General features: G+C 42.5%; 3 protein-coding genes across 4 annotated transcripts; 1 reads left to right on the top strand and 2 right to left on the bottom strand.

The window, feature by feature from the left end:
* Window positions 1–919: 919 nt before the first annotated feature.
* On the bottom strand, window positions 920–2,947 carry LOC124678825 (cell division cycle 20.2, cofactor of APC complex-like). 2 transcript variants are annotated; one of them, XM_047214677.1, is made up of 6 exons: window positions 2,787–2,947; window position 2,756; window positions 2,438–2,707; window positions 2,057–2,326; window positions 1,370–1,960; window positions 920–1,276 (listed from the first exon to the last, which is right to left on the bottom strand). In XM_047214677.1, exons 1-6 carry the CDS (start codon window positions 2,945–2,947, stop codon window positions 1,133–1,135), a joined length of 1,437 nt encoding a protein of 478 aa, XP_047070633.1. In that variant the 3' UTR covers window positions 920–1,132. The 2 variants fall into 2 exon arrangements, with proteins under 2 accessions (XP_047070633.1, XP_047070632.1); XM_047214676.1 differs by lacking the exon at window position 2,756 and having other exon boundaries at window positions 2,804–2,947.
* Window positions 2,948–4,881: 1,934 nt separating this feature from the next.
* On the bottom strand, window positions 4,882–8,412 carry LOC124674810 (peptidyl-prolyl cis-trans isomerase FKBP20-2, chloroplastic-like). Its single transcript, XM_047210866.1, has 7 exons — window positions 8,367–8,412; window positions 8,236–8,293; window positions 7,597–7,838; window positions 6,973–7,082; window positions 6,435–6,543; window positions 6,127–6,203; window positions 4,882–5,338 (listed from the first exon to the last, which is right to left on the bottom strand). Exons 1-7 carry the CDS (start codon window positions 8,410–8,412, stop codon window positions 5,219–5,221), a joined length of 762 nt encoding a protein of 253 aa, XP_047066822.1. The 3' UTR covers window positions 4,882–5,218.
* Window positions 8,413–8,741: 329 nt separating this feature from the next.
* LOC124675264 (ubiquinol-cytochrome-c reductase complex assembly factor 1-like) lies at window positions 8,742–14,649 on the top strand. The gene is made up of 7 exons (XM_047211331.1): window positions 8,742–8,939; window positions 9,832–10,045; window positions 11,107–11,273; window positions 12,160–12,284; window positions 13,711–13,771; window positions 13,868–13,916; window positions 14,107–14,649. Exons 1-7 carry the CDS (start codon window positions 8,742–8,744, stop codon window positions 14,187–14,189), a joined length of 897 nt encoding a protein of 298 aa, XP_047067287.1. The 3' UTR covers window positions 14,190–14,649.
* Window positions 14,650–25,084: the final 10,435 nt, after the last annotated feature.

The raw sequence follows: 25,084 nt of genomic DNA, 5'->3' as shown, positions 1-25,084 counted from the left end.
GAGTTGATTACATGCTTGTCGGTGAGAAGCTGCCTTGGATGGAGAGCTCGAAAGGGGGAAATGGTGGTGGGGGATTTTCCCAGTGAGGCACGGAGGTGTAAATACGGGGCGAGTATCGGCACAAGGTGAGCGAATTTTCCTGGACGCGCGTGAGCTCCCGCCATCTCTGGCTCGCACAAGCTATGCGCAAATTTTCCTTTACGAGCGCGAGAAGAGCTTGGCTCGCCAAAATCACCCAATTCTAGTGTGCCTCCTCATAGAGGCTCTGCGTTGCTTTAAGAATCATGCGAAGCAGGCGTGCACATCCAAACTGCCATTTGTTGCATCAGCGGAGACGGGAAACCACTCTGCGAGCAACCAAACTTGCCCTTGGCATATTTGTTCTACCGAACTGAGAAACTTCAGTTTCGGAGCCTTGCACCATCCTTGCATCGGATGCATATCGTCTGCCAGGCTTCAGAAAGCTTCCAAGCTTTCATCACAAGGCCAAACCCATGTCTGAAATGCGAAAAAGAATTGCAAGGGACCACATTCTTGTAATAAGTTGAATCAAAAGAGAGCACTGGCTGCATATGAGCATATTTGAACTTTTGGATGATGTATCCATAAACAAACAGAAACAATTGACTAATCAAGTAAATACTACTCCAAAACATGTGTTTTGTTTAGTACGTTGTGTTGTGCAATACTGATCTTTTGAAGTTTACCCCCGAAGAACAATACCAGAAACAAAATGTATCTTGGATTCATAAACAAACTGAAACAATAGACTAATCAAGTAAATACTACTACAAAACTCGTCCTTTGTTGTGGTGATCTTTTGAAGTTTACCCCGAAAGAATAATACCAGGAACAAATTGTATCTTGGAGCGAAGGCACGTGCTAATGTGCCTACAATCCCAAGAGCCGAAATAGAAGCGATCACAACAAAGACACAACATTTGTTAACGAGGTTCAGCAGTGTGCCTACATCCCCGGGAGCCGAATTGCGGCGGCTCCATCCATATATTTGCTTATCCACAATCAGGTACATCAGCGGTATATATCCAGGTATATTTAGCCTATTTTGTGTACACAACACAGCTATCCATCAGCGGTATATATAACCATAGGATCATTCTCGTTGTTCAGCTCATCGAATATGGTTGAAGCTGTTGAACATCCCAGTGTGGGAAGCCTTGGGTGCGGGCTTTGCTACTTCAGGAGTGCCGAAGACGTTCCAGAAGCGGAGGGTCTCATCTGCAGCAGCTGATGCTACCGTGCAACCATCAGGGCTCTGCAGTTCCACAGCATGAGAAGACTGTCAGGTTAAGAAAAGAAGTAACAACATGTCAATAGCATATGTTAAAAATTGGCAACAAGAGTTCACCTGTGCCATGAAAAGGACACGTGAGGTATGTCCAGTGAGTTCAGCCATCTTGACCATCGAAGGGTACTTCCACAATGTTAGTTGGTTCTTTGTGAATCCGTGCGAACTCAGCAGCTCTCTCTCGTTCTTGTTCCATAGAAGAGCGCACACCTGTGATCCGGTATCCACAGAGTTGAGGCAAGCACCTGTGTGTGTGTTCCAGAACTTGATGCACCGATCACTACCACCACCGCCAGTTGCCAACAGGTTGCTCTGGAATGGGCACCATGCGAGCGCCTTCACAGCGGCCGTGTGGTCCTCAAGCCTGTGCAGCCACTGGTTGCGGCCCGCAGATGGCATGGAGGACGCCATCGACACATCCCAGATGTGCAGAAGGTTGTCGTTACCCCCACTGGCCAGCTGCTGCCCAGACCCAGACCACTTGAGCCCGCACACCTCCTGGCTGTGCCCCTGGTACGTCTGCACGGCATGGTCCCTGATCCGCACATCATTGTTCACAATGCTACCATCCATGCCGCCAGTGGTCAGAATGTTGTTGTTCCATGCCAGCGAACCGACTCTCGATTCATGCACACCCTTCAGAGTTCTCAACTGCGTAGAAAGACACAACGCAAATTCAGCAGCTGATCAAGCACATTACTGCTAGAACACAACACTTTTTTCGATGCTGGACAGCAGCATACTTACCAGTCGGCTGGAGCTGGTGTCCCAGAGCTGGATGTCAGATGAGATGAGGCCAATCGCGAGGTGGCGGCCATCAGGAGCCCAGCTGACGCTGGTGATGGGGCCGCTGTCCTCGTCGACTGTCACAAGCTGAGACGTGGATCCACTGGAGGCATCCCACAGGTACATGGTGTCGCCCAGCGCAATGGACAACAAGTTGCTGCTCCCCCAGTCCATCAGGTTGAGGTAGTAGTCGTCGACGAGGTCTGGTGCGTCCAGAGTCCTCTCGGCAGACTGACATGTTAAGAAGCCATATCAGTAGCCACACCACCAAATGCTACTATTATGCTACATACAGTAGGTAGTGTCAATACAACGGCGGAACCACAATTCTGCGGCGCATACCTGGGGGATGTGGCGCCTCTGCTTGGCCGGCTTGGCCTGGTGAGAAGAAACCGCGTCAGCAGCCGAGACGTTCTCGGGCTCCGGCGGCTTGTTCCTGAAGGCGAGGATCCGCGTCCGGTTGTTGAGCAGCTTCTCCCTGAGAAGCCTCCGGTACGCCTCCTTGGACGGGGACACCACCTCCGTGTTCTCCTGGTTCTTCCTGGGCTCCGTGAGCAGGTAGTGCGCCATGTCCATGTCCATAGCTGACCTGTCAGGGATGAACCTGTCTCCCTGCACACGCACGCACAGAAAGGGAAGAACATCAATTTCGTCGAACACCCTATGCGCGCAAGTATCTGCGGGACGTAACAGGCAAGAAGAACTCACGTAGCACTTGGCCGACGGGTTGCGCGGGGCGGTGCTGAGCGATGGCATGTAGGGGCGGAATCCGGCCTCCTGGAGCGGCTGCCGCTGCACGGCGGCGGCGCGGGTCTTCTTCTCCGACGAGATCAAGTGGGAGCCTGCGTCCATGGTTAGAAGAAAACGAACAGAACGAATCCACAAGAATAACAAATCAACAAACAGGAAAGACGGCGCGGAGTTAACAGATCGATCGAACAGAAAATAACACAAGAACAGGATGGTGCGATTGAACAGCCCGGATCAGCGAGGAAACGCGAGGATCTTCCGAGCTCGAGAACGAGATGGCGTTGTCTCCCCCGGATCGGCAAGGGGAGGCGGCGGGAAGGGCAGGAGAGAAGGAAAGACACGGATTGCTCTGTGACTTGTGAGTTTTAGGGATTTGACCGTGAGTTGTATTTGTAGTCAGAAGAGGAAGGGGAGGGGGCAACGGCTAGTCTTGCGAGTTGCGACGGCGTTGGACGGATCACAGCCAGCCCATAGCCGTCCGATAGGCGACCACGCAACGTGCTCCGTTCGATTCGCCTTAAGATTTGTCACCGCCATAATTGTTACAGATCCTGAGCTCACGAGGAGCTCCATTTTACAAAACTCAGAAACACCATTTTTTTTATGAAACACAAGATTATTTTCCTTGGCGGTCAAGGAATCCTACTAGCTTCCTTGAAAGCCAAGTTTACCAAATAACCTTGTGTTGGTTATATACCTAATGTCATTTAAGTAAAGGCAATAAATAGATGGCAACACAAGACAACACTATAATAAAGAGCTCTTAGATTTCTCTCATACCATTTGTCCTTGTGCTCTTGTGATTGTGCTCTTCCGTGTGGGGTGTCTAAGACCATGCACTATGTGTATCAAAAGCGGTTCCTAACCCTCTCTCTCTCTCCTACATTTGAACCGATTCAATACATAGTGGAGAATCGACTCATAAGTCTGGCACAAAAAAAGCGGATCAATAACTTGGTTCGCTTCTTTTCTGCAAATGTGGGACCCGGTAGCAAAACTGTGAGAGAGAGGAGAATGCATGCATCAGGGATGTGAGCAGAAGGGGTCCCACAACCGATTCTATACATAGCAACATGCATATAGTACATGGCCTAAGGAACACAGCCAGCTCGTAGCCGTCCGACGTAACATGCTCCATTTTCGCCTTAAGACGTCTCTCTGTATTCACGAGATTTTTCACCGACATAATTGTTACAGATCTTGAGCTCCCCGAATATCCGTTTTTAGAAAACTCAAAAACTTTATTTTCAAAACTCAAGAAACTCAGAAAAATAGGAGCCAAATAGAGATTTTTTTTATCTATTTAGAGTCAACCTTTTTTTGGCTATCCCAAACTGTTACAAATAATTCAACGGAACACTACCGGCGAGAAAAATTCAGAACATTTTGAAACTGATATATGCCATACTTGAGCTATGTTTTCAAAAAAATCGACTCACTAGAGACGGGAGCCAGAACACCGCACTAGATTTGTCGCACTATACTCTAATGTGATTCTTGACTGTGCAAAATTAGCTTTGGAATAAGAAACACTATAAGCGGAAAGTCCACCTCATGATCCATTTGAAACATTGTATCACTTGCAACAAAATGTTCAAAATAAGACAATCTTTTGTATATGTTACGAACAGGAAAGTCTTGCACGTGTAGGGCTCTTTTAAAGGTACCTGATTATACATTATAAACTTATAGTATGCGCAATATTTATTTTGTGTCTATGCAACATCTGCCAACATTTACCTTTGAGTGCAATCGAAGGCATGGAAAAAACACAAGCAACAAAATGAATGCATAGATGAAGCAAAGTTGTGTATCATAGACACTTCTGGCACCCCTTGTATAAATGTACAACCAAAACGGATGCCACAAAACAAGCTTAGGCAGCAATAAAGATACATGTATGAAACATGCAGCAAAAATTCGTGCCAAATCCAGGGTGGTGCAGTAAGGCGAGCACAAGAGGACAAGAGAGGTGAAGCAACCTGCCATGATGGTGGAGGAGGTTGGAGAGGTCCAGAGGGGCAGAGCAGAATGAGTTTGACAGCACCAACCAGGTTCTCCTAACATAGGCAGATGTCTTACATTACACAAAGTTAACCTCGGAAAGTGTCGCCTGTGAGAGCTGAGGGGAGGTCGCAAAGTGGACATTTACTAATGAATACACACACCCGTGTCAGTCTCCTGCCTTCCTCCATTGGCATGTAAAACAGCTTTTTTTTTCCCGGGTGAACAACAGCTTTTTTTCTCCTGCCTCCCTCTTTCATTTTCCCTTTACCTTTTTTTAAGTTGACATTACAGCAGCAGCTAACAATTCTTCCTACAGAGTTGCAGGCAGAAAATGCTGCACCCGTTGGGGTCTAACAGATCAGATGATCAACTGCAGACAACATCAGAGTAGAACCCTATCGTCCTCCGCTGGCAGTCTTCCACCGAGAGTAGCTCAACATCAAATACTTCAAACTGCTTGGCGCTGAAGAAAGTCGATGGCCCAACCTTCAGCAGGCGAAAGACCAATGTCAGAAACAGTGTATCATCTTTGCTGCTAAGAGTGACTGGGACTGTTCTTACACCAAAAACATGATGTAACGGAGGGAGAATTTGAATTTGTGTTGCAACCACTATAAGATGATTCGGTGTGCTCGATGAAAATTATATATAGATAATTTTGAACTCCTCTATTTTATCCCTCTAATTTATCATTTGCTTTCCATAAGCTATATGTCCAGATGTGAGCTTCTTCAGATAATATATCCATGACTTAGTATTGCAGTCTCACGGCAAAAGATTATCTATATCGCACCTATAAAAATTGCATTTGGATGGACAGGAATAATCTTGTTTTCATACAGTGTACAGTTACTGTAATGCAGGATGTCTACTCTTGTCTACAGACTACAGCCATTGTTGGGCTAATTTTCTTTCTTTTCTGTTTTTTTCTTTTGTTCTATTTTGTATTCCTAAATATTGCTGTACAGTAGGTTCCATAAAGAAATGAATCGTACTAATAAGATCCATGAAATAATGCATGCCCGATGCAACCAGCATTGTTTGCAATCTATCTTAAAACAAGTTGTTGTATCAAATTACTCTTGGCCTCTACCAAATACATTGTAAGCATCCGGTATTATTCACCAGTTCTATATCTATGTACTTTTAAGTATTGAATATGCCAGGAAAATGCCAGTGATAATTACTGATTAGTGCAATAGCAAGTACAGAAAGAACAAGGTAAAAATACAATAGTAAGTGAAATCCTTCCGCAAGAAATGACAAAAACTTACAGGAGGACCAAGCTCAGGAGGTATAATAAGCCTTCTTTTTCCACCTGGTTTCATGTCTCGAATCCCCTCTTCAAAACCTGCATCAGAAAAGCATGAAATGAGTAATGAGTTGCATTGTTACAGCGTTATGTCCCGAGAAGTTCATCCAAGGGACCAACCAGACTCAGGATGGTTTTTCAAGCCCAGTCAAAACCTAGAATATTACTGACAATGAGGACCAAGAGATAGCTAAGGCGTATAGTTAAATCAGAAGTTCAAGATTCCAGAAGAACAAAAGAGGACATAGTATGTAACTAGTGAATACTTTCCTGGAACTAATGATTTGTTGCCTAGCCGAATTTTGGCAGGCGAGCCCTGGATGTAGGTGCTATCTATCCTTCGTCCTGATTCGTTGTAGCCCACATAGTGAAATATAACCTGTAATTGGGATGATGGATGTCAGAATCATGCAAGTAGAATAGATTTAGAACATATATTATTATCTCAAAAAAATTCTACAAATACTTATAAACTAACGATAGTTCCCTATATTAGTCACTTATTGTACAAAAAAAAAGTGAACTCCTTGTCTGGATATAGACTTTTATTAGTTAAAAATGTAACTTCAACATTATTATCCAAACATCCCTAATCACCCTTTAGTGAATAACAGTGGAAGAACCAACTAGTCCATGCTTAACAACAATATGAGAGTATGAGATTGAAAGGTTATGTTAAACATATTTGCACAGAGCATATCAGATGTGGAACACAGCAAACAGTTGACTGATATCCCAAGAAAAATGAATGACAGCTCAGACATAATTCAGAGAAGAAAAAGAAGAAGTGTAACTGGGACGGAAGAACCTGCTGACCATCCTGTGGGCAATCGCCTGTACCAATTTTTACATCTTCATATATCAATCCGGACTCCCGAGTTATGTAGTTCTCAGGTGTCACTACTTTGACCTGAAAACCTGAAATGCATGTAGTCAATACAGTGCAATATTCAGGAGAACAGAGCAGAGCTTATTTCAGGAAGGTTAATTTATCATTCAGGTTCCAGAATTAGAAGATACTTCCTTCATTCCAAAACAAGTGTCACAGATTTGTCTCGATTCGTATGTATCTACACACTAAAACGCGTCTAGATGATCTGAAAATTTTATGCACAGCAAGATACCATACCAATGATTCCCTGAGTAACCAAACATCAAACCAAATTTTAAAATGCTGATGATCTGAGAATTTGCATTTGACTTACAAATAAATTGTTGCAGGCACAAAAGGGAGGTTATAAATCCATTGATGTTTGTGTAAGCGAAAAATTTGCAAGTTACTAGCTTGTGTAGTTTGGACTTCCCAAATTCTCTTGGAATCAAGTATATTCAGTTGCAAACTATATAAGAAAATTGCGCGCTCCAGGTGAGCTATATACAATGGAAACAAAGAAAAATACACAACCTGCATCACAAGAGATGGGTTTCTCACCTTCTCTGATGAAGCTTGGGAAATCATCAGGTGCACGGTTGGCCTCCTGAATCTTCTTGTTCTGTTGAAGCAAGCGCCTTTCGTCGTAAGGGTTCATGCCTTTGGTCTTCCCATGGGCGGAGAACGGTACCGACAGCGCCGGTGTAGCCAGCAGCAGGGTAAGAGCTGCACGCCTCCTGATCCTCCCCTCCACCGCACCTTTCTGCTCGGTACTGCATCCCCCTGGCTCGCCGCGCAAGACACTGGATGGTTTGCACAGAAAGGGATCTTGTTAAGGCATTATCGGAACCACTGTAACTGCAATATATGAAGTCTTAAGAATCAGAGTCCGCCCGGAACAAAATGCGCGATGAAATGGGTAGAGCTCCTATTCATGGTATACAAGGGTAGGAGGGCTCGAAGACGCCATTCTGCAGTTCGGAACGATGCTATATCCTACCAATTAAACAAACCGATTGACTGGACTGAGCAGCTAGGATCTAATAACTGTGCTAATTGTCACACATTGTTGGCTTATATGGAGTCAAAGTTGCGCTCAACAACTGCAATTCCTACAGACAGTGGGGACTCCTATTGGATCCAAAAACAGAGACGTCGACTTTCTTTAAAGAGTTCATCATAACACATAGTTTTGATTACCATACTAATCCCCTCTTGCCGTCGCGCTTCGCAGCTGTCCTGGACGGAGCGACCAATCCTGCAAGAACCGGAAGAAAATGAAGAAATGAACAAGAAGCAGAGCCGTATAGGAAGGGGAGGCGAGGCCTCACGGTTGCAAGAGGGTAGGATGGAGCGGGAGGAGGACACCAGCTCCATCACTTCTCAGATGAAGAGAAAGAAGCCGGACGGGATAAGCCAGGGCCAGGGGAACCGATGGGGGTTTGGGGGTTCTGCGTGCGTGAGCTCGGTGCACGAGCCGATGTGGACCGAGCCCAGCCACAGCCTAGGGTCGTAGACGAGGGGAACGAATGGGCCCACGTGTCAGCGGCGAGATGGGTACTCGCCCCTGTGGCTGGACCCCGCGCGGCGTGTCCGTAGCCATAACCATTCCCTCGATTCTCTCTCTCCACGCCCTCGCACCGCACCGCACCGCACCGGCAGGCCGCTTCTCTCCCGGCGGCTCCGAAGCTCCGAAGCGCGAAGCCATGTCGCGGTGGCGCGCCGTCGCATCCCGCCTCTCCGCCGCGGCGGACTCCCACCTCCTCCCCAGGGCCTTCTCCAAGGGCCCCTCGCCTCTTCCTCAGCCTCTGTCGAGGACCTTCGCCAAGGCCGCCGCCGCCGCCGCCACGTCGCACAGCCCTAGCGCCGCCCCCTTCGCCGCTGCCGCGGCGCCGAGGACCGAGGTACGGACATCCGCTCTCGCATCCCAGAGACGGCATTTTCGCCGCCTAATGCTGGGCTCGTAGTGTGATCTGGCGGATTTGGTTGGGGTTTAGAACATGGCCTGCGTCCAGGGCGAATCGATGTTGCAAGTACCTATTAGGGTTTCTAGATGTGAGTGGCTGGGTCGTGGCATTCCTGCATCTCCACCTAGGTTGCAGTTGGATCAGCTATTTTTTGTGTAATTGTGCTGGGGTGTTCCTCTGCCAAGGGTTAGCAGAGAGTAGCTTTATTTACTTAAGATATCCTTGCGTGTGCTGCTCGGAGACTTCAGGGGCAAGCTAACACCACGGATCAAGCGCTGCTTATTATAGGGCTTTGCTCATTCCTGTAATGTTCTGTACAACAACGGAAAAAAAAGAGAGGAGAACGTATCACGTGCAAAGTTAACCTGCATCCTCCGGGGCTCATTAGTGGGGTCCAAGTTAAAGTTATAACATGGAAAATGTCCACACGGTTCATATGTGATTTCCATCTTTCTGCATTATTCTCGGGTTTCTCACATGTTGCTTATTTCCTATTTTGGTTTATCGACGACTGCAATCTAGGTAGCAACAGTAGAGTGATTACAAGAAATTGGCACACACAAGTGTTATGTTTGTTGAAGCTTTTGATATGCAATGACGCTCATTTCATGAGTATACATACTTAGAAATGGAAGGATTTCGTGGCATCATCAAACAACTTTGTCGCATGCTTTTACACACTCAAAACATTTATTTAGTGATATTCATAGCTACTTACGCTATACCTGCATATCTCACCTACTGCAAAGGTACACGGGCTTAACTAATAATTAGATATATTTGTAACTCATATACGTCTGTTGTTAAGGAAGAATTCTTTGGTTTGTAGGTCAGAGTGAACTCTTTGTTCCTGTCCAAGCCTTGTTCACTGGCATTGCCTCCTGACTCCCCTCTTAGAGCCGAAGATCCACACTATGAGGGCATTAAGCGCTTCATGCTCACGCTGCTGCTCTTCTACAGTAAGCAAAGCAAGTCCATCAGAGGAGCAAATGCTGTTTATCACCGCATCACTTCTCATGTCGACAAGCCTGATATTTATGAAGGTATGCCTTTGTGCTCGTTGGTGAACTTGCTTCCCCTTTCACTTATGTCCAGCATTTCATTGGGATCATTTTATATTTGGTTGTTTGTTTTTTGTCTCGTTGTTTCTGTTTTGGATTAAGACTAAATCTGCATACTCCAGTACTTACACGGAGAAGATACTGCTAGTTATTCATGCCTCTCTGCGTGATTGGTATTGACATTGATTTAGCAATAGAACTTAAATTCTGATATCTGAAATGCTTAAGAGTCAAGAATTATATATATACATTAATAGGTCCGTAATATTCCGTTTGAGCTGTGTGGAAAAAAAAATAGCTTCCTGCTTCTCTGAACAAACTAGCACCTTAAATGCTGAGCATGAACTAGGCAACCGCAGCCAAAGATGATACAAAACTGCTACTGGTGCTTGGTTTTTTTCCATCAAGAGTTCTATTTTTCCTGCTCTGGACGGCAGGATGCTTTATAAGTTCTTGGGTTTTGAAAAGCTGAAGGAGATAAACGTCTGGGCTTGTACATCTTTAGTTCTGGTACATAGAGGAGCACGAACTTCAGTGAATTCCCAGCTTGATTTGGAAATCAAAAGATAAATGAACGTTTTGCTGTTCAGAAATAAAATAAAGTTCTGATCATACAAGTTCTGTATTGCTGATTACTCGAGCATTAGTGTCCACCTACATCATGTTTCCAGAAATTGCATGATTGCTTCACCGAATCACTTTATCTTATAATCTTGTTTATATAGGTACGTTACATTTTGCCATTTTTGTATGTTCAGGGAAGGTGAATGCCTTTGCATTCTGAGACTCAGAACACATTAAAGTTCAATTAATATGTGATGTTATTGCTAAGGTGTAGCAAACACTTACCAGCTATCACTGATAAACATTAATTACTGAAAACCATTTTGCTAACTGCTTTGTGAATACTTTGTAGCCTCTTATTGTTAATCAAATTGGGCTGTCATAGCATGTCCGTTGCATCGAATAGAAATTAACCATGTCGTTTCATTTTTATGCTTATATTTATGTAGACAGCAATTTCTTGTGTCTCTCTTTTGCAGTGTTTCAGTTGGAGAAAACATTTAAAACAACCTTTTCGTTGCTTGTTCTCCATATGTGGCTCGTTCTACGTCGCTTGAAGGAAGAAGGGAAGGATGGTGTTAAATTTGGACAGTACATCTATGAAACTTACAACCATGATGTAGAGCTCAGAGTTTCTAAAGCTGGGGTATGTTGTCCAGAATTTTAAAGAGTAATATACGTCCCAGGTTAAATTATCTATGCATTTCCTGTTTTCTTGATTATTAAATCTGACAGTTTTAGTCCTTAGTGATTGTCCTAATGAACTACTATTGATTAGCAACATCGCATACATGTGAGGCCAGGCATCTTTATAATATTATTATCTACCAGAAATGTGATACATATGTGATTACAAATTAGTATACACACTGATATGTCTTCATTTGGAATCCACTTATAGTAAGAGGCTAACAAATGAACCAAACTAGTGTATCAGCAGTGCACCACCCTTAGATGCAGTACCATCAAACTATGTGACCACGCCACCACACTTGAGTCAAGCGGGGAAACTGTTGTCTGTCCAGGGTTAGAATTGTCTCAAGAAGCATCACCTAGATGTAGGTAGCTTCTTAATATCATAGTTTCCATTAGAATGAATTAGCAAAAGTTTGGATATTTTATGATGTGGTGATGCTCTTCCTGTTATTTCTACTACTTTGTATTTGTACTGTATTTTGCATTGGCTGTATTTGTACTGTCATTTTTATGGTTGCTTGTTTAGGGCACATGGAAATGGAATCACCATATTATACATACCAGACTAAAAGACTAACTTGAAGCAGCTTATTAACCCATTTTGATTAGTAAAAAGACCATGTTTTTCTTGTGACAAAAAAGCTGGTATTATGTGTCTGAAAATACATTGCTGTCATTTTTTGTCATTAGATTAACAAATGCAAATAATCTGTTAATGCCTGGAATCCATAGTGTTTGGGCATCTTTTCACTTCTTCTTGCATGGTCTGGATACATACTTCTCTTTGTGCATGCTATCTCTGGTGAAAAAAGTGTGACATACTAGTGCCTCTACAGGTTAACTTGCTATTGACAAAATGGATGAAAGAGCTAGAGAAAATATTCTATGGGAACATTGTGAAATATGATACTGCAATGAGCCAAGAAGCAAGCCAGGATGATCTTGTAGATATCATCTGGAGGTAATTACTTAGTTATATTCTCTAAATCTATAGGTGATTGTGGCATAAAGATGAAAATGGGTCCCAAGGTCTAATCTAATTGCAAGATCCAACATCTTATCGGATTTTTCCTTGTGATTTTATATCCGACACATAACCGGTAACATGGTCTTCCCCAGTAATAATAGGAATACAAATAATAGCATAATACACGTTAAGTAGTTAAATCAAGAGATTTAATTATCTAAGCTGATGTTTGTTCAATCTGTTATTCTGTTAATTGCACCTATTGGCAAGACGATAAAACATGTGTAGCTTACTGGTCATTCAATATCCTTGATAAGACAGTACACTATTGTTGAAATTAAAGACTTCTCTCTCTGGCAAAATAAAATGGTTTATCAAGGAAAGCAATAATTTCACTAGAAGTGTAGATTAACTATAGAACCTAATTCTGCTTTTGTTGTAATCTCAACTGGATATTTTTTACATGAAGATGACAGCTTTGCATATTATTGGCAAACAATAAAATCATAGAGTTTTACCAGGTGTTTGCGCAGTTGTGCATAAATAATCGATTCATCTTGGGTGAACGTTGATTCAGGGCAGATCTTATCAGCTTTCTGTTTGATGCCTTATGTCTAGGCCTCTAGGAATTGCTTGGTGTGTCATGTTTTTCCTGTTTTATTATGTCATCTTTCTTATTAAATTGCTGAGAGATGTCATGAATTAACTTAATGAACACCATAGTTATATGATTGTACTCCATACTTCCGTTAGCAACCTCTCAATTCTTATTCGAAGTTAGGATGCGTGGTTTGACTAGTTAAATATAGGGCACTGGCACCAAAGTAATCTGCTCTTCTTAAGAAGATGTTGAGGATGAATGCTGGAATGGTGAATTCTGTGCTGGATTGGATCAATGGAAGCAGAGTGTTTTTATCATACCCCTTCTAACTGCCTCACCTTGCAGTTTTTACCCATGCGGAACTCCTTGTGCACTATACTTCTGTGCCAATCCATTGAAAGATACACAACTAGTAACTTCAACAGCTAGGTTGTCCGAACTTAGTTATCCACTTTGACATATGACGATCTTGGTAGAATCAGCCGGAAGATGAGCATTGGTGCTTTTATATTTTTGGTCCAGACATGGCATATATCAATAGATTTGGGTTGTAAACATATGTTGTATCATTTAACTATACGACAGACTACTCTAGAGCTTTTTTGGCAGTTTTATCATTTGGAGGTATGTTGTACTCTAAGGAACATGCACACGGAGATATTGCAATAAATGTTACGAATACTTCTGATTTTACCGTAACTTATCGTTACGGCACGATAGTAATTATGTGATGTAGTCGCTTAAATTATGGTGTTGTATTTCTTTCAGAATCAAACACCATGCCATTATGTGTGATAGTTACTTCTGTTGAATTCTTAGGAATGTGTACGCTGACGAAGCTTCACAGCCAATGGATGCAGCTGCTATTCCTGCTGTCCAGGCAAGTCCCTTCTCTGATGTAGACAACTTTAGAAAGTAGCTGATGACCTATCATATTAAACAAAACCTAAGAGTTACCTGTTCTTTCGAATCTCAGGCATTGGCAAGATATACTCGAAGGGAGGCAACTTGTCTATCATTGACAGGTCAGTGTTGACTAATTCTATCCTTTCTCCCCCCCTCTCACATGGACGCCCACAAACACACATCCTTACAAAAAAGCACACACCCGTGTGCACACACAAACTAACATCCTTTTTCTTGTATATTAATTGAAAAACCTCTTGAATATTTAATCTCACCAAGTTCTTCTATTCCTGAACTTTTGAACAACAGATAAAGAAGCTATGTTCACTGGCAACTTCAAATTTTCAAATGTGTTGCCAAACGTTTCCAGCCCAGTGAAGCAAAGGCGGTGAGTGTTGCCATGGTAGATCGGTATTCCATATGAAGGTTGGTATACATGGACCAAGAAAGACTGAAAGGCCCATCAGGAATTCTGGATTACAAATAATAGGAGTTTTTCAGTACTTATTTATTGCTGATTTTTTGTGGCATTTCAACATATACACCTCGCATTAGCTAGGAACTTTCTCCATGTTTATCCTGTGCAAGCAATACATTTGATTGTCTGCCCTCTCGGAATGGAGCACATGGTGGAAATATTTTCCTTTTTGAATGCTTGTAGTAGTATTCTCCTATATATTTCGGTGGCTGATTTGGGCTTGAGCCTCATTCACATAGGTGATTGAACAGTATCCGTACCAATGAACGGTCTACATCTCTCATGGATGATTTGGAAAAACCGATTGTAAACACAGCTTCTTGGAATCTATCATCTGAATGCTGCCAAAATTTCATTATCTGTTTGATGCCTTAGCCTTTAACTGCTGTGGACGAGAGGTGGCATTTATATTCGGAAAAAACATGAGAGGATGAGGAGCAACACTCTCTTGGACTTACATGGTCCTTTTGTATCTTCTCTTTTGCTAGTTGTCGTGTTTGTGGTTGGAGAAACCTGGGTGGGCACGGGACCATTTGAAGTGGTCTTTCCTGGCCGACACGGCAGCATCGACCTGGGCCAGATCTACTGTAACTCGACGTAGCATGTGAATGCTATCGCCATCACTAATATCTGCTCGTTTTGGAAGATTGTAATTTCCCTGGCGTTTCGGTTCGAAGTCAATGGCCCAACCGCGTAGTCGGTGATTAGCCGTATCCAGTCTAGACTAGTCGCTGCTCGCGACGCAAACGTCTACATGCACCGGCGTCTCGTGCTCACTAATTCCTAGTCGATGGAGCTAGGTGTGGGTTGAAGAGGGCGACGGCAGCAGAGGAGGGGAACTGAGAAGAAGGTGCAGCTGATAGCGACTGCAGGATTATTATGCTAGTAATAGTAGTAGCAGCAGCATCTATCTGTAGCAGCCGAGTCCTTAATAGTCCTAGCACCTATCCACTGACAAGGCAACTAGTCATCAAGTTGGGATCCCAATCCCTAACTTCAATAGTTTGTCTTGTATATATATAAAATAAAGCCTGCTTAGATCTACCAGGTGAAAACGGTACCACATAATTGTTACTACTAGAAAACATGCTTTCGTAGCATCATTATTATCATGAAGTCGTTTATGTGAATACCAAAGGTGAAAGTCAAAGTTGCATGGTGTAACCCGTGTTCATATCTAAACTCTAAAGCATCGTCCTCTGTGACCTTAGAGAGTAATTCCCTATGTTTTGTGACTATGAGATCACATCACACTTTACCTCAGTATATCATCATCGATGATTTATCTTTAGAACTCTTTTTTTTGTGTCAGTCTTGCAACATCAACGGTTTCAGACAACCAAGCTTCGTTCGGTTATACTGAAAAACCAACACGGCACATGGGATGTTTGTTGATTGAGACAATGTACTAGATACTTCAAAGTGAATTAGGTATACACCATAATGAATCCACATATTAAAAGTAGACTAGGTACGTACTAAAATAAATGAATCTACAAAAAACTAAAAAATATTATATTAGTGAACGGAGGGAGTAGTAAGCAGCATGGTTTGCAACTCTCCGCCTCGTGACGTGAATAGCCTAATGGATTATGGATGGGTTGTGGACTCGCGGAGAAGAGAACATAGTAGATGCCAATATAGTTTTGACGCTTAATGCACGCCAACAGTCCAGCTTACCTAAGCAGGCTCACATGTCTCCTACATTTATCTATGAAAAGGTGTGTGCAAAAGACAATATTAGTATATTACCTCTATCCACTTTAGGCATATGTGTTCAAATCTTGTTGCTAATATTTATCCTAGAACTCTGCTAGGATGCAGGTGTGCGTTGTAAGAGCGCTCACGCGAGTGTGTCTTACTGAATGTGTGTATGTTCACATGTGTCTCTCGTAATATATTAGAAGAAACCAGAGTTTCCTTTAATTCATTGTCCTTGTCCGATTGTCTCCATCAGTCTTCTCTTGAGAAGTTGGCGCAATCATCATGTATACAGACTATGTTATCTCAAGTCATGTCATAAATCTATTATAGTTATCGGTAGGTATCACCCTGTTATGGTCGCTATAGTTAGTGAGATCATGTTCCTTGCTTCAAAGATTTCTTATATTCAGAGCAGTACATTTAAAAAAAAAAACCTAAATCCATGTTCTTGGGTATTTGAATCTAGATGGCTGGGTTATACATTCACAGATCCACTTCCCTAACCAAGTGAACTAGCCTCACTTCTTAGAGCGGTATATATTAGACGAAGGCATAGATGATCATTTCATTGGTTTCATTTCGTTTGTTTTAATTCGAAAAATATCAAGGCTATCACTACATGGAGACAGTTAGGCTGGCACTGTCATCTCTCTCAGTCATGTCATCAAGAGCATCCATGTGAAGTTATCGACAATATTTTAGCAATAACTGTTAGCTACTCCTGATTACCAAGCCAGGTGTACCGCTGTGTCCAAAGTGAACTTTTGCTTAGCGTACGAAAACATATACTTCCTCTGTCTCATGAAACATGTTAGAAGTTTATCTTAAGTTAATGTATCTAGCCACTAACTAGTATTTAGATACGTCTGAATCTAGATAAACTTCCAATATGTTCCATGGAACACAGGGAGTATATCACCATGGCTTCTCCTATTAGTTTTGTGACATGGCCTAGGCTGGAGTGTGGAGGAATTGAAAGGAGATAATTTTTCATGGATAGTAGTAAAGTTGTGCAAAAGTATTGTTGTTTTACATTCATCGATAACTTTTCACGCACACACACATGCACGCACTCACTCAAATCTCATCTAAAAACATGCATTTTTCTAGGAGTGCAACATCAGCTGGTATCTTTCGAGAAAATTTACGTGATTACATCTCATAGAACATGCCACAATTCATGGCATTAGTTTTTTTTTGTAAGGACGGTTGATCTAGAGTTCCACATTGTTCTCAAGAAAGTCCCGACCACAGGGTGCGTGCGGGTCCCAATGCCCAATTCACTTACCATTGAGGCAACGTATCTACTAATACACCTGGCTTCATCATGTAAGGTATATATCGTTCCTCCTAGACATCGTCTACTGTTCCGTCGGCTTCCTAAGTTCGAGATCGTTGCTGGTCTTCAAGGAAAAGCATAGGGCGCTCCTAGACCTCTGGATCCGAGGGGATCTGTCACGCGCGACCAACAATCTCAGCCTATGTGGTTTTGAGGAGTCGCGTTGTGAAGCGCTGCCTCGTCGACCTTGGCTTCATCGGGTACAACGCCATGATCATGGTGCCGACTGAGGCGGGGAATATCAAGGTAGTTTCCCTTGGAGGGCTAGAAGGTTTCGATGGCCCCTCGCAGCCATGCGGTGGATCTTGCAGGTTCCGGCGGGTGGTGTGGGGGCTGCTTGCTTGGCTTCAATAAAGGTGTCTGTCCTAGGGTTCATCTTTTGCGAAGATGGTGGTCTTTCCTGAGGCCCGTACTTCTTCATCTGGCCAGAGTGACGAGTTTCGGAAGGCTCCGCTGGCGAATGTAATAGTGAACCTTATGCCTGGAGTTTGCTAGATCGGGTGGTATATATTCGGTCGTGCGCACCTATGCTTTTATTCCGGCCGTTTGGTTCTGGAGGGAGCGGCACGAAGCTCTGTTCTATGTTACCATTGCCATCAGATGACTTTCTGGTCCATGGTGTAATCAGAGCTAGAGAATATCATGAAGGCTAGATTGGGGGACTAGCAATGGAGGTTCGAGTCTCCGTGATGTTGATGGACTTGCTTGGTGTTCTGGATGTTGCAGCAGCAGTATGTAAGTGGGGACGACAGCACAGTTGAAGTTCAGAGTCTTACCTCTCAGGGTGAAAATCCAAGGTCTGGCCTTAATTGGTTGTGCCTGGCAATGCTCTTGTTGAAGACATTGTTTTGAGAGCGGGGACTATCTTCAGGGTGAAAACCTAAGATCTTTTGATCAGGTGACAACAGTGCTTATGCACTGTTCCCTTCTTGGAGGCATCGCTTTTGGAGAGACTGGAGTTCAAGTGTTGTCCTGGTGGTGGTTGTATTGTTGCTGCTAGTGCTGAAATACCGTTGTAAGGGTATATTGCCCCTATGTGTGGTTTTGGTAATTAATGACAACCCCTATGGACTAATGTTTTCATTGAGTTTATATGAAGGAATATTCCATAGGTTCTACTTGTATTCCATGTGTTGGATTCAAGTATGGATGCCATGAAGATAAAGATACACCTTGTGTATTGGCATCGAGATCATCGATCAAGATAGTATGATAGAGCATGAGAAGATACAAGGTTGACCAATACAGAGAGTGAAGAATAGATTCAAGTTTGGTCAACACATGAAGCGTGAATAATGTGCCACATGAAGTCATGTGGTATGCCCATGAGAGGATGACGGCAAGTGGTGATCGTCATCAAGGTTGAGTTGGGGCAAGTTCAAGTTGAGCATCTCGAGAGGATCATATGCTTGAAGCTTGCCATCCATTTGATGATAATGGACATGTGAAGATGTACATCTGTAAGGGTATATTGCCCCTATGTGTGGTTTTGGTAATTAGTGACAACCCATATGGACTAATGTTTTCATTGAGTTTATATGAAGGAATATTCCATAGGTACTACTTGTAGTCCATGTATTGGATTCAAGTATGGATGCCATGAAGATAAAGATATACCTTGTGTATTGGCATCAAGATCATCGATTTGAAGATATATATGTGATATGATCAAGAAGAAGAAATGAAGATGGAGTTCTTATGTGGAACTCAATATTAGCCATGCTCTAGCTTATGTGATAAGCAATGAATGATCAAGATCTTGAGTGCTTGATTCCAAGTGAAGAGTTCAAGTTACGGCTCTAAGTCGGTGTCATGATAGTCTCATAAGTTGAGCTATGGTTGACTAAGATTTAGAGCATGCAAGCAAATGAAGAATTCTATATACACCTCAAGATAGTATGATAGAGCATGAGAAGATACAATGTTGACCAATACAAAGAGTGAAGAATAGATTCAAGTTTGGTCAACACATGAAGCATGAAGAATGTGCCACGAGAAGTCATGTAGTATGGTAAGCCGTGTCAATTATGCTTTATGAACTAACCCATCATATATGTTCCCTTGTGTTGTCTATGTGGGTTAGGTATCTTTCCATGGGCATGCATCAAAAGTGAGATCTCATATAGCCCATGAGAGGATGACGTCAAGTGGTGATCGTCATCAAGGTTGAGTTGGGCAAGTTCAAGATTGAGCATCTCAAGAGGATCATATGCTTGAAGCTTGCCGTCCATTTTGGCGATAATGGACATGTGAAGATGTGCATCAATGGAGCTTTCCCATCATGGTGTATGGGGGAGCATTTGTGAGTCTTCACGAAGCAACAATGATCAAGTGAGGCATTCCGGCTTGAGTGGAGCTTGAAGAGCTATCATCGAGATCAAGCGGGATGTGCAAGGCAAAGGTATGGTCTTGCTAGGTTTTCCTTTTACCGGTCTCAATGTCGTTGTTGGGAGACCGGATTATAGGAAAGATAGCCACAATATCAAGAGGGGCTTTCGGTTGGGTACCTTGATCGCATCGTCTTAGGGAGCTCAATCCTTTGCATACTTTGCATATCCCTATTGCTTCTTGGTGTTTCTCTGCGAGAGGTTCTTGAGCTTGTTACTAGCTGCTGGCGTGTAGTTGACGTGGGAGTTAGAAATCTTTGTGGTGTAACTTTTCTTCGTTCCCCGGCAACGGCGCCAGAAAAAGAGCTTGATGGCGTGTAACTCACACGTTCGTTGGGAACCCCAAGAGGAAGGTATGATGCGCACAGCAGCAAGTTTTCCCTCGGAAAGAAACCAAGGTTTATCGAACCAGGAGGAGCCAAGAAGCACGTTGAAGGTTGATGGCGGCGGGATGTAGTGCGGCGCAACACCGGAGATTCCGGCGCCAATGTGGAACCTGCACAACACAACCAAAGTACTTTGCCCCAACGAAACAAGTGAGGTTGTCAATCTCACCGGCTTGCTGTAACAAAGGATTAACCGTATTGTGTGGAAGATGATTGTTTGCAAGAAAACAAGTAAAAACAAGTATTGCGGCAGATTTGTATTTCAAGTATAAAAGAATGGACCGGGGTCCACAGTTCACTAGAGGTGTCTCTCCCATAAGATAAAAGCATGTTGGGTGAACAAATTACAGTCGGGCAATTGACAAATAGAGAGGGCATAACAATGCACATACATGTCATGATAAATATAGTGAGATTTAATTGGGCATTACGACAAAGTACATAGACCGCCATCCAAATTCGCATCTATGCCTAAAAATTCCACCTTCAGGTTATCATCCGAACCCCTTCCAAGTATTAAGTTGCTAAACAACGGACAATTGCATTAAGTATGGTGCGTAGTGTAATCAACAACTACATCCTTAGACATAGCATCAATGTTTTATCCCTAGTGGCAACAAGCACATCCACAACCTTAGAACTTTCTCGTCACCGTCCCGGATATCAATGGAGGCATGAACCCACTATCGAGCATAAATATTCCCTCTTGGAGTTAAGAGCAAAAACTTGGCCAGAGCCTCTACTAATAACGGAGAGCATGCAAGATCATAAACAACACATAGGTAATAACTTGATAATTAACATAACATAGTATTATCTATCCATCGGATCCCGACAAACACAACATATAGAATTACAGATAGATGATCTTGATCATGTTAGGCAGCTCACAAGATCCAACAATGAAGCACAATGAGGAGAAGACAACCATCTAGCTACTGCTATGGACCCATAGTCCAAGGGTGAACTACTCACTCATCACTCCGGAGGCGACCATGGCGGTGAAGAGTCCTCCGGGAGATGAATCCCCTCTCCGGCAGGGTGCCGGAGGAGATCTCCCAGAATCCCCCGAGATGGGATTGGCGGCGGCGGCGTCTCTGGAAGGTTTTCCGTATCGTGGCTCTCGGTACTGGGGGTTTCGCGACGGAGGCTTTAAGTAGGCGGAAGGGCAACGCGGGGGGCCACACGAGGGCCCCACACCCTAGGTCGGCGCGGCCAGGGGCTGGGCCGCGCCGCCCTAGTGTGGTGGCGCCTCGTGGCCCCACTTCGACTCCTCTTCGGTCTTCTGGAAGCTTCGTGGCAAAATAGGACCCTGGGCGTTGATTTCGTCCAATTCCGAGAATATTTCGTTACTAGGATTTCTGAAACCAAAAACAGCAGAAAACAAGAATCGGCTCTTCGGCATCTTGTTAATAGGTTAGTTCCATAAAATGCACGAATATGACATAAAGTGTGCATAAAACATGTAGATATCATCAATAATGTGGCATGGAACATAAGAAATTATCGATACGTCGGAGACGTATCAGCATCCCCAAGCTTAGTTCTGCTCGTCCCGAGCAAGTAAAACGATAACAAAGATAATTTCTGAAGTGACATGCCATCATAACCTTGATCATACTATTTGTAAGCATATGTAATGAATGCAGCGATCAAAACAATGGTAATGACATGAGTAAACAAGTGAATCATAAAGCAAAGACTTTTCATGAATAGTACTTCAAGACAAGCATCAATAAGTCTTGCATAAGAGTTAACTCATAAAGCAATAAATCAAAGTAAAGGTATTGAAGCAACACAAAGGAAGATTAAGTTTCAGCGGTTGCTTTCAACTTGTAACATGTGTATCTCATGGATAATTGTCAACATAGAGTAATATAACAAGTGCAATATGCAAGTATGTAGGAATCAATGCACAGTTCACACAAGTGTTTGCTTCTTGAGGTGGAGAGAGATAGGTGAACCGACTCAACATAAAAGTAAAAATAATGGTCCTTCAAAGAGGAAAGCATCGATTGCTATATTTGTGCTAGAGCTTTTATTTTGAAAACATGAAACAATTTTGTCAACGGTAGTAATAAAGCATATGAGTTATGTAAATTATATCTTACAAGTTGCAAGCCTCATGCATAGTATACTAATAGTGCCCGCACCTTGTCCTAATTAGCTTGGACTACCGGATCATCGCAATACACATGTTTTAACCAAGTGTCACAATGGGGTACCTCCATGCCGCCTGTACCAAGGTCTAAGGAGAAAGCTCGCATTTTGGATTTCTCGCTTTTGATTATTCTCAACTTAGACATCCATACCGGGACAACATGGACAACAGATAATGGACTCCTCTTTAATGCATAAGCATGTGGCAGCAATTATTATTCTCATATGAGATTGAGGATATATGTCCAAAACTGAAACTTCCACCGTGAATCATGGCTTTAGTTAGCGGCCCAATGTTCTTCTCTAACAATATGTATGCTCCAACCATAAAGGTGGTAGATCTCTCTTACTTCAGACAAGACGGACATGCATAGCAACTCACATGATATTCAACAAAGGGTAGTTGATGGCGTCCCTGAAACATGGTTATCGCACAACAAGCAACTTAATAAGAGATAAAGTGCATAAGTACATATTCAATATCACAATAGTTTTTAAGCTATTTGTCCCATGAGCTATATATTGCAAAGGTGAATGATGGAATTTTAAAGGTAGCACTCAAGCAATTTACTTTGGAATGGCGGATAAATACCATGTAGTAGGTAGGTATGGTGGACACAAATGGCATAGTGGTTGGCTCAAGGATTTTGGATGCATGAGAAGTATTCCCTCTCGATACAAGGTTTAGGCTAGCAAGGTTATTTGAAACAAACACAAGGATGAACGGTGCAGCAAAACTCACATAAAAAACATATTGTAAACATTATAAAACTCTACACCGTCTTCCTTGTTGTTCAAAACTCAATACTAGATATTATCTAGACTTTAGAGAAACCAAATATGCAAACCAAATTAGCAAGCTCTAAGTGTTTCTTCATTAATGGGTGCAAAGTATATGATGCAAGAGCTTAAACATGAGCACAACAATTGCCAAGTATCAAATTATCCAAGACATTTTAGAATTACTACATGTAGCATTTTCCAATTCCAACCACATAACAATTTAACGAAGAAGAAACTTCGCCATGAATACTATGAGTAAAGCCTAAGGACATACTTGTCCATATGCTACAGCGGAGCGTGTCTCTCTACCATACAAATGCTAGGATCCATTTTATTCAAACAAAACAAAAACAAAAACAAACCGACGCTCCAAGCAAAGTGCATAAGATGTGACGGAATAAAAATATAGTTTCAGGGGAGGAACCTGATAATGTTGTCGATGAAGAAGGGGATGCCTTGGGCATCCCCAAGCTTAGACGCTTGAGTCTTCTTAGAATATGCAGGGGTGAACCACCGGGGCATCCCCAAGCTTAGAGCTTTCACTCTCCTTGATCATATTGCATCATACTCCTCTCTTGATCCTTGAAAACTTCCTCCACACCAAACTCGAAACAACTCATTAGAGGGTTAGTGCACAATAAAAATTAACATGTTCAGAGGTGACACAATCATTCTTAACACTTCTGGACATTGCATAAAGCTACTAGACATTAATGGATCAAAGAAATTCATCCAACATAGCAAAAGAGGCAATGCAAAATAAAAGGCAGAATCTGTCAAAACAGAACAGTCCGTAAAGATGGATTTTATTAAGGCACCAGACTTCCTCAAATGAAAATGCCCAAATTTAATGAAAGTTGCGTACATATCTGAGGATCACTCATGTAAATTGGCATAATTTTCTGAGTTACCTACAGAGAATTAGACCCAGATTCGTGACAGCAAAGAAATCTGTTTCTGCGCAGTAATCCAAATCTAGTATTCACTTTACTATCAAAGACTTTACTTGGCACAACAAAACTCAAAACTAAGATAAGGAGAGGTTGCTACAGTAGTAAACAACTTCCAAGACTCAAATATAAAACAAAAATACTGTAGTAAAAACATGGATTGTCTCCCATAAGCGCTTTTCTTTAACGCCTTTCAGGCGCAGAAAGTGTATATCAAGTAACATCAAGAGACGAAGCATCAACATCATAATTTGTTCTAATAATAGAATCAAAAGGTAACTTCATTCTCTTTTTAGGGAAGTGTTCCATACCTTTCTTGAGAGGAAATTTATATTTAATACTACCTTCCTTCATATCAATAGTAGCACCAACGGTTCGAAGAAAAGGTCTTCCCAATATAATGGGGCAAGATGCATTGCATTCAATATCCAAGACAACAAAATCAACGGGGACAAGGTTATTGTTAACCATAATATGAACATTATCAACTCTCCCCAAAGGTTTCTTTTTAGCATTATCAGCGAGATTAACATCCAGATAACAGTTTTTCAATGGTGGCAAGTCAAGCATATCATAGACTTTTTTAGGCATAACAAGAATACTTGCACCAAGATCACATAAAGCATTACAATCAAAATCTTTGACCCTCATTTTAATGATGGGCTCCCAACCATCCTCTAGCTTTCTAGGAATAGAAGTTTCAAGTTTTAGTTTATCTTCTCTAGCTTTTATGAGAGCATTTGTAATATGTTTTGTGAAAGCCAAGTTTACAGCGCTAGCATTAGGACTTTTAGCAAGTTTTTGTAAGAACTTTATAACTTCAGAGATGTGGAAATCATCAAAATCTAAATCATTACAATCTAAAGCAATGGGATTATCATCCCCAAGGTTGGAAAAAATTTCAGCGGTTTTATCACGAGCGGTTTCGAGCAATTTTAGCAGTTTCAGGTAATTTTGCACGCTTTGCACTAGGAGTAGAAACATTGTCAACACCAATTATTTTATTATTGATAGTAGGAGGTGCAGCAACATGTGAATCATTAGCATTGCTAGTGGTGGTAATAGTCCAAACTTTAGCTACATTTTTCTCTTTAGCTAGT

Source organism: Lolium rigidum, chromosome 7, assembly GCF_022539505.1.
Source record: "Lolium rigidum isolate FL_2022 chromosome 7, APGP_CSIRO_Lrig_0.1, whole genome shotgun sequence".
Taxonomy (NCBI): Eukaryota; Viridiplantae; Streptophyta; class Magnoliopsida; order Poales; family Poaceae; genus Lolium; species Lolium rigidum.
This window is presented reverse-complemented; position numbering and strand designations above follow the sequence as displayed.